Source organism: Artibeus jamaicensis, unplaced genomic scaffold, assembly GCF_021234435.1.
Source record: "Artibeus jamaicensis isolate MK-2021 breed Jamaican fruit bat unplaced genomic scaffold, CSHL_Jam_final contig_1803, whole genome shotgun sequence".
NCBI lineage: Eukaryota > Metazoa > Chordata > Mammalia > Chiroptera > Phyllostomidae > Artibeus > Artibeus jamaicensis.
Window position 1 is genome coordinate 4,393,212 of NW_026521356.1, and position 17,520 is coordinate 4,410,731.

The 17,520-nt window shown below is 39.8% G+C and overlaps 2 protein-coding genes across 2 annotated transcripts in view; one reads left to right on the top strand and one right to left on the bottom strand.

Moving 5' to 3' along the window:
- The window catches only part of TBC1D22B (TBC1 domain family member 22B), a 90,141-nt gene extending 79,164 nt beyond the window's left edge, over positions 1-10,977 (bottom strand). Inside the window, exon 1 of the mRNA XM_037146217.2 lies at positions 10,778-10,977. Coding sequence (XP_037002112.1) covers positions 10,778-10,833 — 56 coding nt within the window. The 5' untranslated portion in view covers positions 10,834-10,977. The remainder of the gene's footprint in view (positions 1-10,777) is intronic.
- A 183-nt stretch (positions 10,978-11,160) lies between these two features.
- Positions 11,161-17,520, top strand: part of TMEM217 (transmembrane protein 217) — a 29,790-nt gene continuing 23,430 nt past the window's right edge. Inside the window, exon 1 of the mRNA XM_037146188.2 lies at positions 11,161-11,196. The gene's annotated coding sequence lies outside the window, so the exon portion shown is untranslated. The remainder of the gene's footprint in view (positions 11,197-17,520) is intronic.

The window sequence follows — 17,520 nt, forward strand, 5'->3', positions numbered from 1 at the left end:
AAGGCTCAAAAGACATTGATGGCTGAGAGCTCAAGTAATAGAGACATAAATATGTTTTAAGATATAAAATAAACCCAAGAAAAATAACACAGCCAAATAAAAGCAGGTGGGGAGAGAGCAGGAAATGTAACTACTAATTTCATGGTTGTTCCTGTAAGGGAGTCAACAGGTATTATCTGAAGAAATATGGTATAAAGTTATGCTTATAAACATAATCACTAAGATAAAAGGGTAAGCCTTTCAAATTAACAGAACATATACATGCGCACCCACCTCCAAAGTTAGTACAGTCCTTATAGAGAAACATTTTTTAAAGAAAATATTAAAAACAGAACTAAGTCCAAATATATGAATCATTCCAATAAATGTCATGGGCTAAACTTACCTATTAAAAGAAAAATAATTATCATTAACAAGGGACTGGTCAAATAAATGACAATACACCTGTTAAAAGCAATGAAGTAGTTCTATATCCACTGACATGAAACAAACTCTAAAACATTCATTGGAAAAGGACACAAAACAGTATGCATAATATGCCACCACTTCTGTAAAAAACTTTAAAAATAAAACATACCCACATATTCACAGGGAATTAGGTCTACGCCCTTATGAAGCACCTCTGGAAGAAGACACGAGACACTAGTAGCAAGCAGTTTGGAAAGAACTGGATGACTGGAGGACCCACAGCAAAGAAATGTAGTTTTTACTGCAAACCTTTTGTACCTTTCTGAATTAGTATCATGTACATCTGTCACCTTTTTAAGAAGTAAATTAACTAATCTTAAGAGGTTTGGGAGGTTTAAACAGGACAATGTATAAAAAGCCCTTTTAACACAATTCCTGGTGGGTGATAATACCATCAGGTAGGTAATTAGGTAGATTTGCAAATGTTAGAATGTCACCCAGCACATACTCAGTGCCAAAGAAATGGTTTTCTATCTCCCTCCCATTTTTGTAATTTATTCCTTACCCAACATTTAGAAAATACAAGTTTACCATGTACCTTTTTTGACATAACAGAAGTGATCCTAAAGTTGCTTTTAAATAAAAATGTAACCAATTAAATCATTTTCACATTGATTTCTACTAAGATTCTAGAAGGAACATTCTTGTATATAGATCTCTAATTATGGATACATCCCCTACCTTTATAGCTAGAAAAATCTCTACTCCCTAAACTTCTCCATAAACAAACCATTCCATACACTATTACAGAAAAACAATGCTACTTTAATGTGTTCAGTTTCTTTGGCTGAGGAAAAGAGAGTGAAAATAAGAGGGGTCACAGAATAATGTGAAAGTATGGCTTACAGAGAAAAGCCTTGGACAAAACAAAAATTAAAACAAACAAAAACACCAAAAGGGCCACTAATTTGTCTTTTAGTATTTGCAAATACACTCAGAGGAGTACACTTGAACTCTCCAAGTTCACAAGCCTCTTTGTAGGCTTTATATTGCTTTACAATATAAAGATCAGAGGATAAATTTCAGGAAGATGTCAATGGGCCAGTTAGGGTGGGTGACTGGGTAGAAAAACAAGACCCTTCTTATTTTTAGAGCCTTAGATTCTCCCCTTACAAGAGTATTACCACTTGCCAGTAATCTATGCAGCAAAAAAGCAATCTCAATTATGTAGGCTTAAGGGCCAAAGGCCATCAATTGTTATCCAGGAAAGAAAATTTAAAACCATACTGGACTGTTTTTTAAAAGACATCAGCTGAATGTGCTGGCGTAGCCAGAAAGGCCGAGATAAATGATGACCTTCATCTGCAAAGGTATCAGAGCCCAAACAGAATTTGTTAACACATTCTTGAACAAAACAGGGCTGTATCTGTACCTGGAACATTTTGTAAAATTACTCAGTTTATTGAATCTCAAAAAGGACAGGTAGAAGTTACACAAGAGAAACCAAGATGATTACAGAGATTAATGAAGACAGAATAAAAGCCTGGAGATTAGGATGCTTTATTTCCTGGCATTTATAATTCATCTATACCATCTCTATTCCTCCCAAATCCAAACTCAACTCTAGAGCATGCTGGTCTCTACTCTGCCTTCCGAACATACCTAAGTTACTAAATCAGGCTCTTTGCCCTACTCCCGGTTCCAAGTTGTACCCATCCTGAAACATTCCCTTCACACTGCACACCCCTCATTCCCCCACCATTAGACTTTCTCTGGCCCTATACCAGCATCCACTAACCCATGCATTCTCTGATTCCCTAAACACATAAATGAGGGCTTATGCTGCTTTAAAAAATAGACTATTTTTAAAAATAAACTAGATTTAGATCATAATACAGGGCTCTTTATGTTCAACATCTGCATACGCTTTAAGACACTATGGAAATGAAGCTTCAGCAGATCCCCTCCCTTCCTTCCTAGGAAGCCATTTTATTGAATCTGGCATTTTTCACCTTTATTTTTTGTTTTACATTTTTATTTTCTATGTATAGTGTTGTTTTGCATGTTTTTAAATCTATATACATGGCATCACACTGTATATATTACTTTTTGGGCCCTACGTCATAAATGCTACCTTAAATATTACTAATTTCATGGCTAGCTGTCTGATCTCCCCAACACAAATTAAAAAAAATATTTGTTTTAAAAAGATATAAAAACCACTTAATTCAAAATTTCAAACACAAAAGTACAGAGAAAACTATAACAAAATCCATGAACAACCATTACTCTGATTTAACAAATGTTAACATTTGTCATATTTCTTTAAAAAAAAATTAAAACTAGAGAGACCACTGAAGTCTCCATGGCAGTCCCCAGTCCCGCTGCCCTTTCTCCCCAGGGGTGACCACTGTCCATCCTACAGTGGGGATGAAGTCCTCCCACTCTGTCTTTATACACTTTTACATATATTCATGTATCCATAAACATACAATACTTTTTAATATTTTAAAATGTCACATAAAAGACGGCATACTGTACATACTGTTATACAGCTTGCTTTTCTCACTCAACAATGTGTTTTCACCCAGCTCCACATTTAAGTTTTTCTGATTTAAAAAAGTAACATATGCTTAGTAGAAAACCAGAAAGCCACTAACACACAGCATCCTCACCAGGGGAAGCCACGGTGCCAGGCTGGCTTTCAGCTTCTAAAGAGCAGCGCGGGTGCATGTCTTTGTGATCCCCTCAGCACCTGGCAGAGGGCAGCACACCAGCAGACACTTAACAAAACTTACTGAGTGAAGACTGGAAGGCTACAAAACCCAGGTCTATTTAAAGCTGACTCTTGTTTTGCTAGACCTAAAAACTAGAGGCAAACTCCCTGACTCTCAGAGAAATCACCATGCATATGCAGAGAAAAGATCACACAGGATGTGCTGCGGTAGAAAAAAAAAGGGAGTGAACATCCTGGTCAACTTCTGTCATTCTCCTTGATAAAACCAACACCACAGAATGTATTGACATAGCTTGTTTAGGTAGTTGGAGCAGTGCAAAAACCTTGGTAGGAAAAATCAACACACAGGTGTTTTGCTTACCACTGACAAAGGAGCTAAAGCAAATATGGGACTAGAGCTACCCAATTTAAAACCAAACACGTTGGCAACTGATTCAGGTTCACATACTCACTCGATGGAACTCTTCCAGACAGGGGGATCTATGCTGTTTTAGTTGTAATTTAGTATATTCACTTACTATATTAGTAAAACACTTCCAAGCTAAGAACAGGCTGTAATATACCTGCCCAGACAGGCTTGGACCATTACACCAAGTCTACAGATTCATTAATGTTATGAAAAATGACCAAATAACAGAGAAGGCTCCTATATAATTCAAGTGATTAGACACTTTCCTCAACTTCATTTAATGCAAAAAAGAGTTCCTTGACTTTGTTAAACACTTTGCTTCAAAAGAGGGAGAAGCCCTTCCCAGAAAGATTGGAAATAAGAATGTGGGAAATGAGCCAGGCTCTGGCTCACACTTGTCTCTCCTATTCCGAGTCTCATCCACATCTTTTCATTGGAGGTGTCCACATCCTTGGACTGGATGAGGTGCTTTGACAGAGGGTGTCTTAATCATAGCGAAGATTAGGGAAGGGGCAAGGGGGAAGCAGTAGTAGAAAGAACATGAACCGGAAGTCAAGAAATCTGCAGTGTGATTTGCAGCAAGTTATCACCCCTCTCTGGCAGCAGCGTCCTCACCCGCAATAGTCTTAAGAGTGGATTCCATATAAAATACTATGGTTTCATGACACTCAGATGTTCAGCAGCACCAGCAAGTCACTACTTTCCAAGACAGAAAAGCCTACCAAAAGCACCTCCCACCCGTCTACTCTTACCTATGAATCATGCCTGGTGTGAGTGACAGAGCAAAAGAGAAATATCCAATGACACAAGTTGAGATTGGTAAGTTAAAACATAATACTCAACTTCAGAACTGTTGAGAGCCTTAGTGTTCACTTAATCCAAACCTCTCATTTCATGGAGAGGGAAATTGAGTATGGAGTTTTTAAGGACCGTGCCCTAATACTTGGCTTTTTCTCTAAGGTTATCATGCTACAATCTCACCTGAGTACCTAAGACAGAAGCCTGGGAATGACACCTCCCTGCCCCCTGCTTCTCCCTTGCTCCCCAAATCCAATGATTTACCAAGTCCAGTAGATATTCGCAAACATGACCTATCCTCACCATTGCCAACATGGCCTCTCCCTCACTGACTGCAGTGGCCCCTGAACTGTACTCACTCTGATCCCCAGCAGGGGTGGGAACCTCAAGTATTTGGAAATGTAAATGTATGTGGGAAGGGTAATTGTCCCAGTAACTGGTGGCCTTCCTGTCACTTAGTGGGCAAAGGCCAGAGAAGTAAAACATCCAACAGTCCAAGTACAACTCAGAATTCACACACCCAAAACAGCAACTGTGTGTCCCCACTTCTAGGTGTCAGAAACACTGATCCAAGCCATTTTCCTCAGGGCAGCCAGAAATGATATTTTTATAAATGCAGATCTGACCATGTCTCAGCTCCCATCAACCTTCTAACGGCATCCCACTGCTCTTGGGATAAAGATCAAAATCCATAACTTGGCCTACCTTTCCAACCACGAAGGGCCTGGAAGACTTAGAGACTTTGGATTTGACCCTAACTACAAATGAGAGGTCTTTAGAAGGGCAAGAAGAGAAGCAGGAAAACCAATTAAGAGGCTACAGCACTAGTTTGGGCAAAAGGGGACTCGGAGTGATCCATGGTAGCGGAGATAGAAGTGGTGAAAACAGCTCAGATTTGGGACATACTTGAAGAGCCAAGAGGACTTGCTGGTGATTTGGATGAGGCAGGAAGGGAAAGAGAAGAATCAAAAACACTGGGATTTTGGGTCTGAGGAACTTGGTGAATGGGGGGCCCTTTAAGTGAAATAGAAAGAATAGCTTTGCAGGAATGGACAGATGTGGAAATTCAGAGTTCTGTTTGGGTGTGTTAAGTGTGAGATGCATTAATTATTCAAAGTCCATATGGCAAAAAGCTTCCAGCACTAGAATTCCGGTTTCTTTCAATCAATTCAGGACTCTTTTCTCAGTGGTTCTCAAAATGCAGCCCCCAGATTAGCAGCAGCAGTATCACTTGGAAACTTCCTAGAGGCTCAATTTCTCAGGTCCTTTCTTACAACTTCTGCATCTGAAACTCTGGAAGTGGGGCCTGGCTATCTATGTTTTAACGAGCCCTCCTGGGGACTCACTAAAGTTTGAGAACCATTGCTCAAAATCACAACTTCTCATAGCTAAAGAAAACCTGACACCACAGCTGTCCCACATTAGGCTTCTTTGTGCCCCTACAAACCTACTGCCTAGTTAATAATAGATGGTATTTTTTCCCAACCAGTACTCACTGAGGCTCCAGACACACCACTGCTCAAATTTTTTCAATTCCAGTTTCAGAAACTAAAACAAGGGGAAGAAACAAATATAAATAGGAGATTCTGTGATTACAACTATCATTTTCAAAACAGCTAATATTATTGAGTACCTCCTATGTACTTTCTACACATTATCTCATTTAACCCTCCTAACAGCCTAACGAGTTAGATACTGTGTTCCCATTTTATAGATGAAGAGACTGAGGCATGGAGAGGTTAAATAACTTACCCAAGGTCACACAGCTAAAAAGTAGCAGAGTTGGGATTTGAATCCAAGCAGTCGGGTTCCAGAGCCTGCATTTTTTTTTTTTTAGATATAATTGACATAAACATTGTGAAAGTTTAAAGTGTACAATATGCTGGCTTGATACATTTATATACTGCAAGTGATTACCACCAAAGTGTTAGCTAACACCTCTATCACATAATTTACCACATAATAAGTCACATAATTATTTCTTTTTTTATGGTGAGAACAATTAAGATCTAATCTCTTAGCAACTTCAAAGTTTTGTTGACTATAATCGCTATGCTGTGCATTACACCTCCAGGATTTATGCTTATGTACTAGTTGCAGGTTTCCATGTGGTACATATTGCCTCCTATCTTCCTAGATCTTCACACAAGGACTATCTGATGTATTAAGTAGAATGGGTTCTTATGAATAACTGGGAGAACTTAAAAGAATGTTTAATTCCATCAAGTTACCATACGATCCAGCAATTCCAGTACTATATATACTCAAAAGAATTGGGAGACATACATCCACAGAAAAACCTGCCTGTGAATTTTACTGCATTATTCATAAGAGCCCAAAAGTGAAAACAACCCAAATGTCCATCATCTGATTAATGGATAAACAAAATGAGGTATATCCACACAACAGAATATTATTTAGCCATGAAGGAATGAAATACTGATGAAATATTGATATATGACACAACATGATGATCCCTGAAAACATACTTAATAAATGAAACCAGAAAAGCTCTCATATCACATTATTCCATTTAATATGAAATGCCCAGAACAGGTAAATCTACACAAACAGAAAGATTAGTGGTTGCCAGGGGCAGAGGATGGGGAGTAACTACTAATAGATACGGATTTTCTCTTTGGGGCGATAAAAATGTTCTGAAATTGGCCCTGGCTGGTGTGGCTCCATGAATTGAATACCGACTTTTGAACTTAAAGGTCACCAGTTTGATTCCCACACAGAACACATGCTTGGGGTGCGGGCCAGGTTCCCAGTTGGGGTAATGCAAGAGGCAACCGAACAATGTATCTCTTGCACATCAATATTTCTCTCCCTCTCTTTCTCCCTTCCTCCCCCTGTCTCTGAAAATAAATAAATGTTCTGAAATTAGTGGTGATAGTTACACAAAACCATCTATACTCTATATGAATATACTAAATATCTACTGAACAGTGGGTGAATTTTTATGGGATGTGAATTATATCTCGATAAAGCTGTTTTTTTTTAAAGGATGTTTAATTCATTACGAACTTGGGCTTTTTTACTTAAAAAATTCCTATTTCTTGTCAGTAAAGTGCTAGATCATGATCAAAGAAACTGAAAGTAACCTGCCATCACTTTGAATTTTACCTTTCAGTTTGCAAAGTAAACTAGTTTCACTTCTACACTGTAATAGATCTAGACACAGTCATCTATGTCATTTCACCACTTAGAAGAAAGTTTTCCTTCACTAAGACCCAAAGAATACAAATGCAAAAATTCTATTATTGGGAAAATGTCCTAACATTTTCCTTAAATCAAAGCACTTACTACCTGAAAGTAAGGAACCAGGGGCTCCTAGGGCTTCCCAGTTAAAGCATACAACTAACACTACATCCCTTCAACAAGCAAGTACTAAAAACAAGTTGAGTTGTGGCAACATTTTAATGCCTTAAGATAGATAAACAATGAACATAAATACCTACATAAGTACATACCTGAACATAAGTACACATCTGAACATACCTTATGTTCTACATACCTGAAAATAAGTACTGGGGTAAGGATCTGAGAAACATTCTTTTAAATGTTTACTTGCTCTAATATAGCAGTAATACTAATAACTAGTACTTATTCAGAATAAACACTGTCCTTGGCTCTTTACAAATAGGTTGTTTAATTCAGTCTTCATAGAAACCCTCAGGAAAGTATTTTAATCCTTATTTCACGGATAAGAAAATTGAGGCCTAGAAAGATTGAGCAAATAATTTGTCCTTGATCATTCATGCAAGAGAGTTTAATAAAAACCCCAAACAAGTGCTGGTGAGGATGTGGAGAAAGGATGTGGAAAAAGCAACGATGCTTTTGCACTGTTGGTGGGAATGCAGACTGGTGCAGCCACTGTGGAAAGCAGTATAGAGATACCTCAAAAAAATTAAAAAGTGGATCTGCCTTTTGACCCAGTAATCCCACCTCTGGGAATATATCCAAAGGAATTCAAAACACTAATTCCAAAGAACATAAGCACCCCTATGTTCGTTGTAGCGTTATTTACAATTGCCAAGTTATGAAAGCTTCCCAAGTGTCTATCAATTGATGAGTAAATAAAACAACTATGGGACATTTACACAATGGAATACTAGCCTTAAAAAAGAAGAAAATTGTACACTTTACGACAGTAGGGGTGGACCTGGAGAACATTATGCTAAGTGAAATAAGCCAGTCATAGAAAGACAAATGCCATATTATTTTACTCATATGTGGAATCTAACGAAGAAACTGATGTAACAAGAAAAATGAGACACTCACAGATGGAGAGCAGATGACAGCTATTTGTGGGGGGAGTGGCTGGTGGAGGCTGAGGTTAGAGGGTAGAGGGATTGAGCAAAAAGGAAAAAAGATTCATGGACAACAGTGTGCAGTGATTGCGGCAGGGAGGGAGGTATTATGGGACTAAATGGTAATGGAAAAAATACAATAAAGATTAAATTTAAAAAATAAAATAAAATAAAAACCCAAGTCTTTCTGAACTCAAATGATCTCTTCTCTATCCCTCTATATTCCTCTTTTAAATGAAAGGCAGAAATAAAAGGAAGCCAGAAACTTAAGAGACTTAAAAAATTTAAGAGACCACCCCTTTCCTATCTTACAAAAGTAGTGCTTTGAAAAGGTGACTGTTCCTATAGTCCCAAAGAGGAAATACGGAAAACAAAAGATTAGCCCTGGCTGGTGTAGCTCAGTGGATTGAGTGCGGGCCTGTGAACCAAAGTATCGCGGTTCGATTCCCAGTCAGGGCACATGCCTGGGTTGCAGGCAGTTCCCGCGGGGGGCAGGGGGTAGGGGACGTACGAGAGGCAATCATACATTGATATTTCTCTCCCTCTCTCCTTCCCTTCCCTCTAAAGATAAATAACTAAAATCTTAAAAAAAAAAAGATTGTTAATAACAACCAGCAGTCATAGGTACAAAATACCATGCCATGCCCCACATCCCATATACTGCTTCCTGATTTAACAGTTTTCCCATTGATTTTGCTTATAACCTTAGGATGTCAAAATTTAATGATCTCATTATGGAAAAACCCCAGAGAACACCAGTGAGTGAGACTGGAGAGCTCACTGGACCAGGAAGGAAAAAGAATCAGTTGGCAGGAAGTAGTGTTTATCTAAAAACATAAAAGTCTTTAGCATTAATATTAACACTGTAATTTCACAGTACTTCATTTTGGAGCTATCACTCATTCCCTTTCATTATTTTAATACTGTTTTACTAAATGCTGGTTCCCACTCTATTCTCCATATCTAATAGGATCTTAAATAAAAAATAAGACTGCTGTATAGCCACCACTGACCTTCATTGCATGCACTCTCCTCTCTCTCTCTCTCTCTCTCTATATATATATATATATATATATATATACACACACACACCACATATTTATGCCACAATTCAATGAATGATCCCAGACTCAATTAGGAAAGGAGGCATGTAGGGCACAACCAAACATGAATTTCATCACCAAGAAGAATCTAGCTGGCAGAAATCTTAAATTCACAACTGAAACATGCACTCATCCTTATGCTTCTCAGGACTCTGCCCAAACCAAACTGAAACTGTAAACCAACAACAGATTGGTGGATGTACAATTACTAAGCACACACACACACACACACACGTAGCTTAGAAGGTCTGCTCTCCAATCAAACAACTGAAGAATGAAAAAAATTGGTGCATGAAAAACAATTTTGCACAAAAAGAACATCACACGGCATGGGGGTTAGGAGTCGCTTGGGGCTGAACAAATCCTTGTAAAATGCTGAAGAAATAACCTCGATTCTTAGGTCCCCCTGTAATAATTCATAATAGGTAAAGGCCAACTCAAGATTAAAAAAAAAAAAAAAAGGTCAAGCTTGAGAATTTTCCTCACTTTCCCTGTTCCCCTCGCCGACAGTCCCAAGCTCCTCGCAGAGCCTAGTGCGAGTCCAGGAGAAAAGATTCGTTACGTACTGAGCTGGGGGAGCAAGGGAAGAGGCCATCCTCGTGCACACAACCACCTGTGCGTGATGGAGACCCTCCATGAGGGAGTTCTGTTTAAAGTGAGAAGCAGCTCTGCGGATGGCCCTCCTAACCCAGGACTTGCACTGGATACTCACTCAACTCCACTGTCCCTCACGCCAAGACTCTGGCCACCTCCCAGCTGAGAGCAGCCGCTCCGAAGACCTACGCCCTCAGACCCCGCTCTTTCCCCCAGACATTGCCAAAGCTCACTGCCTGCTCCTCTGCCTGACAACTGCCCTGCCACCACCAAGCAGTCCCAACTCCCCCAGCCCAGGTTGGCCAAAATAGCCCCCCGAGGTCGGTGGCGCCCCAGGCCCGCGGGATTTAGGGCTTTGGATCTTGAAGGGTTTGTCCAATTCGCTCTTCCACCCTCAGCGTCCTAGGCTCACCTCCCCGGCAGCTTGGCGCTCCTCTTCCAAAATTGTTTGCTGTTGTCGGCGGCCATTGCTCTAGCCCAGGGAAGGCCTTCTAGGCGGGCCAGGGGGTACCCGGCGAGATGCCCCCAGACCCCGCAATCTGAAGGCCAACCCAGGCCGCTTCCCAGCCGCCGGTCAACGGCTCCCAGATCCTGGAAGCGCCATCTTGAACGTGGGCATTCCCCCTCCCCCCGCCCCAATCCAGCGCCGCTGTCATTGGTGGGCTGCCAGGCCCTGGTCGGACGAACCAATTAGGAGCCGGAACCCTGAGGGCCGCTGAAGCCGAACGGTAACGTCAGGGGAAGGGCACACAGGTGAACCGGGAAGGCGGTGCTTGGACAGTAAGGAGGCGGAGCTGAAAGTTCCTCATCCCCCGAGAGGGGAAGAAGCAGGTAAAGTTTCTATGGGAAGGAGTAAAGGGTACTGTTTACTTTGGGCGCGGGGAGAAGGAGGGGGGGAGGAGGTTCTCGCTTCTCACATTTTTTTGGAAAGAGAACATATGTATTATATTCATAAATCTTGACCTTAAAGTAAGGTCCCATGTGTTGTGTGAAGTCCATTTCTAAAATCTCCTAACTCAACTACACTGGTTATTATCCTCTGCTTTCCCTTTTCATTTGGACCCAGGTTTTTTGTTTGATTTGCTTAGTTGGTTGGGTTTTTCATTTGTTTGTTTGTTTGTTTGACATCTGAGAAGGAAGAACCATAGGGATCCTATAGCCCAAGGTCAGTAACTGTTCAACATAGGAATAAGGGTTGGTTCATAAGAGTCTTTCCTCTGTTAACTGAACACTGATGAAGGACTTGTGCTGTGAGTGAAATTCGAACGATCGAATCCGTTTCAACGAATAACTGTCACTTTCTGACTCTGAGAACCGGATGCTGACAAACAATATTTAGGAAATGTTCTTATTTTATTCATCCAATTGAAACTACCAATTAATGTTTCTTGCAAGGACATGATATATTTCCATGGAATAAATCACAAAGATTAGGAATATACCCCCAAAAGACTTAATTTATCTTATTAATCTATTATAAATCTTTCTCTCGAATTTATTTTCAATCTACTTTTGACTCAGAAAGAGATTTAATGTATTTTGAATCCTTTGAATGTCTTGACTGTGGGTTTGTTTTTTTTCTCCTTTTGAGTTTCTGTGGTTGTATACCATAGCGATTATGGGGAGGTCAGGAAGCACACATCAGTCCAGAATAGTTTTCATCCCAACAAGGGAGTGTTGAGGTGGGTTTGTTGGCCCCCACTGCTTTTACTGCTACCACATGTCCTTTTATATACTGGAGAATACTTAAGGACCACCTGTCTAAAGAACAAGCTTTTTTATATGCCCTCCAATAATCTCTTTCTACATAGACATTACTCCCATTTTCAAGCTTCTTTTGCTCCCTGACTTCACAATCATGGAATTGTATAAGAAGGGCTATTTTTACATTCTCTGGGCCTTTCATGCTTTCATAAGGTTTCATCTTATCTTGTCTCAGGTAGACAACTTTTATGGGCATTTAATCCATCAAATAAGAACCCCTCTTAAAATGATTTTTAAAGATAATATTAAAACCCTTTAATATTATCTTTAAAAAATCACTTTAGCTGCCTTTCTTTAGCTATTCTTTTTCTTATAGTGCAGTGACCAGCAATGAACTCCAAGAGGGCTTTCCTGAGGTTTTGTTGAAGCTGACGTTTTATCTTTATTCTGGACAGACAGAACTTCTGCTGGCATTTTGGACTTTACAAGAGCTGATATCTTAAAGGAATAATATATAGCAGCTTCTAGATCCCTTTCCTTGGTTGCAACTGGCAGTTCAGAGTTCACTTTCTTAAAGGTGTCGTCTGAGTTGTCTTCCCCATGTGAGCCATCTTAACACTTGTCTATGTGGCAAGTCACCTGTCACTTTCCAGCCTACTCACATAGCTTTAGAAATGTTCCAGAAGAGCTCCCTATTAACTTGTTATTTCACATGTGGAAAGCAGAGTATAATTTGTGTATCCAGAAATGTCTCAGTGCTCCTTTTTCTTAATTGCTTACGAAGCATTAAGTAATACGGATCTCCTAGAGATGTTAACATTGTTCAACCCAAAGAAGCCCTATTATTTCTATTCTTTGTTTTCTGTGTTGAAGCCAGTTTCCCATCCAAAACTTAAAAATTTTACTCCAGTCATCTGGTAATAACTTATTAAATAATCTTTATTGGGGAAGTTGAAATTGCTGGGAACTTTCTTACCACTACCACCACCACTATGACTGCCCAAATCTAAACCAACCATCATTCTTATAGCAACCTACTATTTGGCCTCTCTGCTTCCACTCCTGCCCACTTACAGTCTATTCCCCATGCCACAGCCAGAGAGAGCCTTTTAAATTGTCAGTTAGATTATATCACTTCTATAGGCCCAGTACCTTGAAGTGGCTCCATCACACTTGGCATAAAATTCAAGCTGCTTAAAGACCCTACATGGTGTGTTTCCAATCTCTTTGTTGCTTAATTTGTCTGTTCCAACCATGCTTATTTGGCCTTTTTTGCTGTTTCTTAAGCTTTTCAAGCATGTTCCTACCTCAAGGCCTTTGCATTAGCCATTTCCTCTGCTTAGAATTCTCTTCCCCTAATATCTGGATGATTTCATTTTATTCAGGTACATTCCCAGATGTCCTCACCTTGGGGAGTTCTTCCCTGGCCACCTATCTTAAATAGTAGGCTGTGCCACTCCAGGTTTTGTTTTTTAAGCACTATCACTGCCTGCTGTATTACATACTTGTGTGTTGTCCATCTTCATCCTCTAGAATGTAAACCTCACGAAGGCAGGGATTTTGTCTGTTTTGTTTTCTGCTGTAACCCCAGCACCTAGAATAGTGCTTGGCATATGGTAGGTACTTGATATTTATTGAATGAGAGAATGAAGACTACAAACTATTGTTGTCTTTTGGTTCTTGGTTGTTCCTACCCATTTCTTGTTGGAAAAGATGATAGAAAATGTTTTCCAGCCCCCAGGAGGATGTATCCATTTTACCAAAGATTCTATAAGCTTGCCTATACTCTTAGTTGAAGAATAGTCTTCCTCTCTTGGGGAAAGATTGTCGTTTTCAAATCCCTTTGCAGCTTTAGAGGAATGAATCTGTATCTGGAATGGTGAGGGAGGGAAGGCACCCACCTAGCCAGGAGATCAATAGAATCAACCCTGTTCATCAAAGGGGTGTTAGCTGTTGCAGCCAAATCACCCTCACACCGAACTCTACCTCACTAGAGGTAAACTTCATTGGTTTGAAGTTCCCAAGGGGTCGATGGAGTACTTTTGATGGAGGCTGTTGAGGGAGGCATTTACTGGATCACTAGACTAGTGATTCTCATACTTTAATGTACATGTCAGTCACCTGATGTCACATTAAAAGCCTATATTCTGACTCAGTATGGCTGGGGTAGAGCCTATTTCTGCATTTCTAACAAGCTCTAGATGACACTGATGCTGCTGCTCTGTGGACCTCAGTTGGAAGATCTTCTGTTACTAGAACAGTATGGCCTATGATCCTTGAATTTCCTCAAAGGTTTGATTATTTTTAACTTTAATTAGAAGATTCTCAATATTGTCTGCCTTCAAGTTACCACTTTTCCTTCCTTAACTTCATATTCATTCAAAGGAGAGTAAAACAATGTAGTTTAGAGCACAGCAGAGTGAAGAGGATAAGCTATGCACGGATTGAACTGGACTCAAAAAAGGAGGGTGTATTCCAGTTCTTAGAGGAGGTTCTGTGGAAGAGATAAGCCCTGAGACACGCAGAGAAAGAAAGAACCACCTGAAGTACAGCTGGGAGGAAATTTCAAAGCAGGAGCTCCGTGGGAAAGATAGAAACCAAGAAAAAAGCCTTTGGACTTAGTTACCAACAGTTACTTAGTTACTGGCGGACTTTAACCTCAGCAAAGGAGTGGAGTGGACCCTGTGGTGAGAGAAAGAATTAGGAAATTAAGCAAGAAGCAGCTCTCACAGCGCACTGCAGAATGTTTGACCACCCAAGGGATGGGTCAAGCTGGGATCTAAGAGCAAGAGAGCTTTTTCGATACCTAAGCAACCACTGGAAAGAGCCAAGTGAGGTAGATCAGTTGTATGATTGAAGACAAAGGAGAAGCAAAAAGATTGACGAAGCAAAAAGTTATTGGAGTAGCCCTGGCTGGCATAGCTCAGTGGATTGAGTGTGGGCCTGTGAACCAAAGGGTCGTGGTTCGATTCCTAGTTGGGGCACATGCCTGGGTTGCAGGCCAGTTCCCAGCAGGGGACACATGAGAGGCAACTATACATTGATATTTCTCTCCTTCTCTCCTTCCTTTCCCCTCTAAAGATAAGTAAATAAAAATCTTTAAAAGAGAAGTTATTGGAGTAAAAAGAAGGAGAAAGTGGTTAGAGTTGGGGATGTGGGCAGGCAGAGGGAAGACTAAGAATTTTTTTTTTAGGAATTTATTCTAAGAAAATAAATCAAAAGCAGGGGGTAAAGCTCTGTGTATAAAGATATTCCTTGCCTCATAAACAATAGTAGATGGAAATGAAAAGAATATAAAGATTTAAACGTGAAGAGGTAGTTACACAAATGATGGTGTGTGGTTTGTAAACCCAAACCATGCTATGCCATTGAAATGTGTAGTGTGAATGCTACATAGCATGCCAACAAAGTTTATGAACTGATGTATGCATGGGGAAGCAGAATGCATAGTGTCTTTGCCTCATTTCAGTAAAAAATATATGGGTTTTCTCAAAGAAGAAAACATGAAAAAATTTAGCAAATTTTGTTAGATGGTAGAATTATACATCATTTTAGTTCTGGAATTTTCCTTTACTGCTCTATTTTTTTAAGTATTATGAACTATATACTACACAATAAACCAGGGTCTGTCAAATTTTTTTCTATACAGGGTCAGATTATAAGTATTGTCAGTTTTGCAAGCTGTACAACTTCTTTTACAACTACTGAACTCTGCTGTTGTAGCATGAAAGCAACCATAGACGATATGATCCTAAACTGGCATGGCCGTGATTCAGTGACATATTGCTGGTGGGCATGAAAATTTAATGTAATTTTCACATCTCACAAAATATTATTCTTTCAATTTTTTCAACAATTAAAATATGTAAAAAAAAAAACATTATCAGCTAATAGGCCATACAAAAACAGATTTGGCTCAAATCTCAAAGCTGGTAGTTTGCCAACCCCTAAAGAATGAAGAACAAATAACGTATAAGAACAAGGTTAAGAAACAGAAAACCTTATGATACAATCGGCCCCTTTGCCCCTCCTTGATCCCCTTCTCTTCCCTGTCTCCAGTGGAAGCCTCGAGCGTAATTTATGTGCTCAAATTCTCATGTGTGTTGTAGACTTTTATGACATATGTGTATACCCATAAACAACATGTTTTCCATGTTTTGAAACTTTAAAATAGCATCACACAGTACATATGCTTCAGCAACTGGCTTTTTGCACTCAGCATTCTGTGGATACACAGAGCTCTCGTTTACTCGGCTCAAAGGCGACGCTGTGCTCCGCTGTGTGAATAGACCTTGATTGTCGCATCCAGTTATTTTTATTTCAAACAGTTCTCAGTATATTTCTAACATTCTGTTACACATCACCATGGGAAAATGCAGCCTTTTTCAAAATGCAGTTTGTCAACTATTGGAGAATTGAAATAAATTTAAAGGCTGGTGCCTTCCATTATAGCATAGGCAGGAATAGGACAAGATTACAGTGTTGTTGCACGTAATGTGAATAAGCATTGTTCTGGAAATTTTTTGTTTCAACTTTATACACACATATACATTGTGTGTTTGTGTGTGTGTGCCTGGTTGTAATGTATATTTATTTTTTTTATCCTCACCCAAGGACATTCTTACTGATTTTAGAGAGAGAGAGAGGGAGAGAAACATTGATGTGAGAGAGAAACATCAACCCGTTGCCTCTCCTCTGTGCCCTTACCGGGGGGGGGGGGGTGAACCTGCAACCTAGGCATGTGTCCTGACCAGGAATCAAACCTGTGACCTTTTGGTTTGTGGGAAAATGCTCCAACCAATCGAGCCACAGGGACCAGAGCAAGTATATTTCTTAATAAGAGGGGTTTTTTTGGTAACTTTGAAAACCACTATTTAAAGGCACCCAGGAATACCAAGGAGAGGCATTCCTAGGTCACAGAATATACGCAACTTCCACTTTACAAGATACTGCAAAATGCCCTCCAGGATGTTTTTTTCCACTAATATTCATCTTCATGGCAATTAGTGAGTGTTTCTATTGTTCTATACCCTTAACCTATAGTGGTTTTTTTCTCCCGGGATGTTACATATATCATACACAACTATATAATATATAAAACTAATATGTACAGCCACAGATGTGGTGATGGAAGGTGATCTGACTTTGGGTGGTGGGGCACACAGTGCAACGTACAGATCGTTTCTCATAGGAGTGTGTGCTTGGAATGATCCTGCTATGGATCATTATTATGGATGGTTAATGATCCTGTTAACCAGTGTCACCCCAATAAATTTAATAAAATTTTTTTAAAGATAAAGAACAAAACTAATATGCACAGTCAATGAATGATAACAGCATTGGCACTCTCACGTTCCTATATCTCACACGATACAACAGGGCATCACCAGTACTTTAGGAGCCTCTGGGAGGTTCCTTCCTCTGGGCATTGCCCTTTCTCCCCACTTCAGG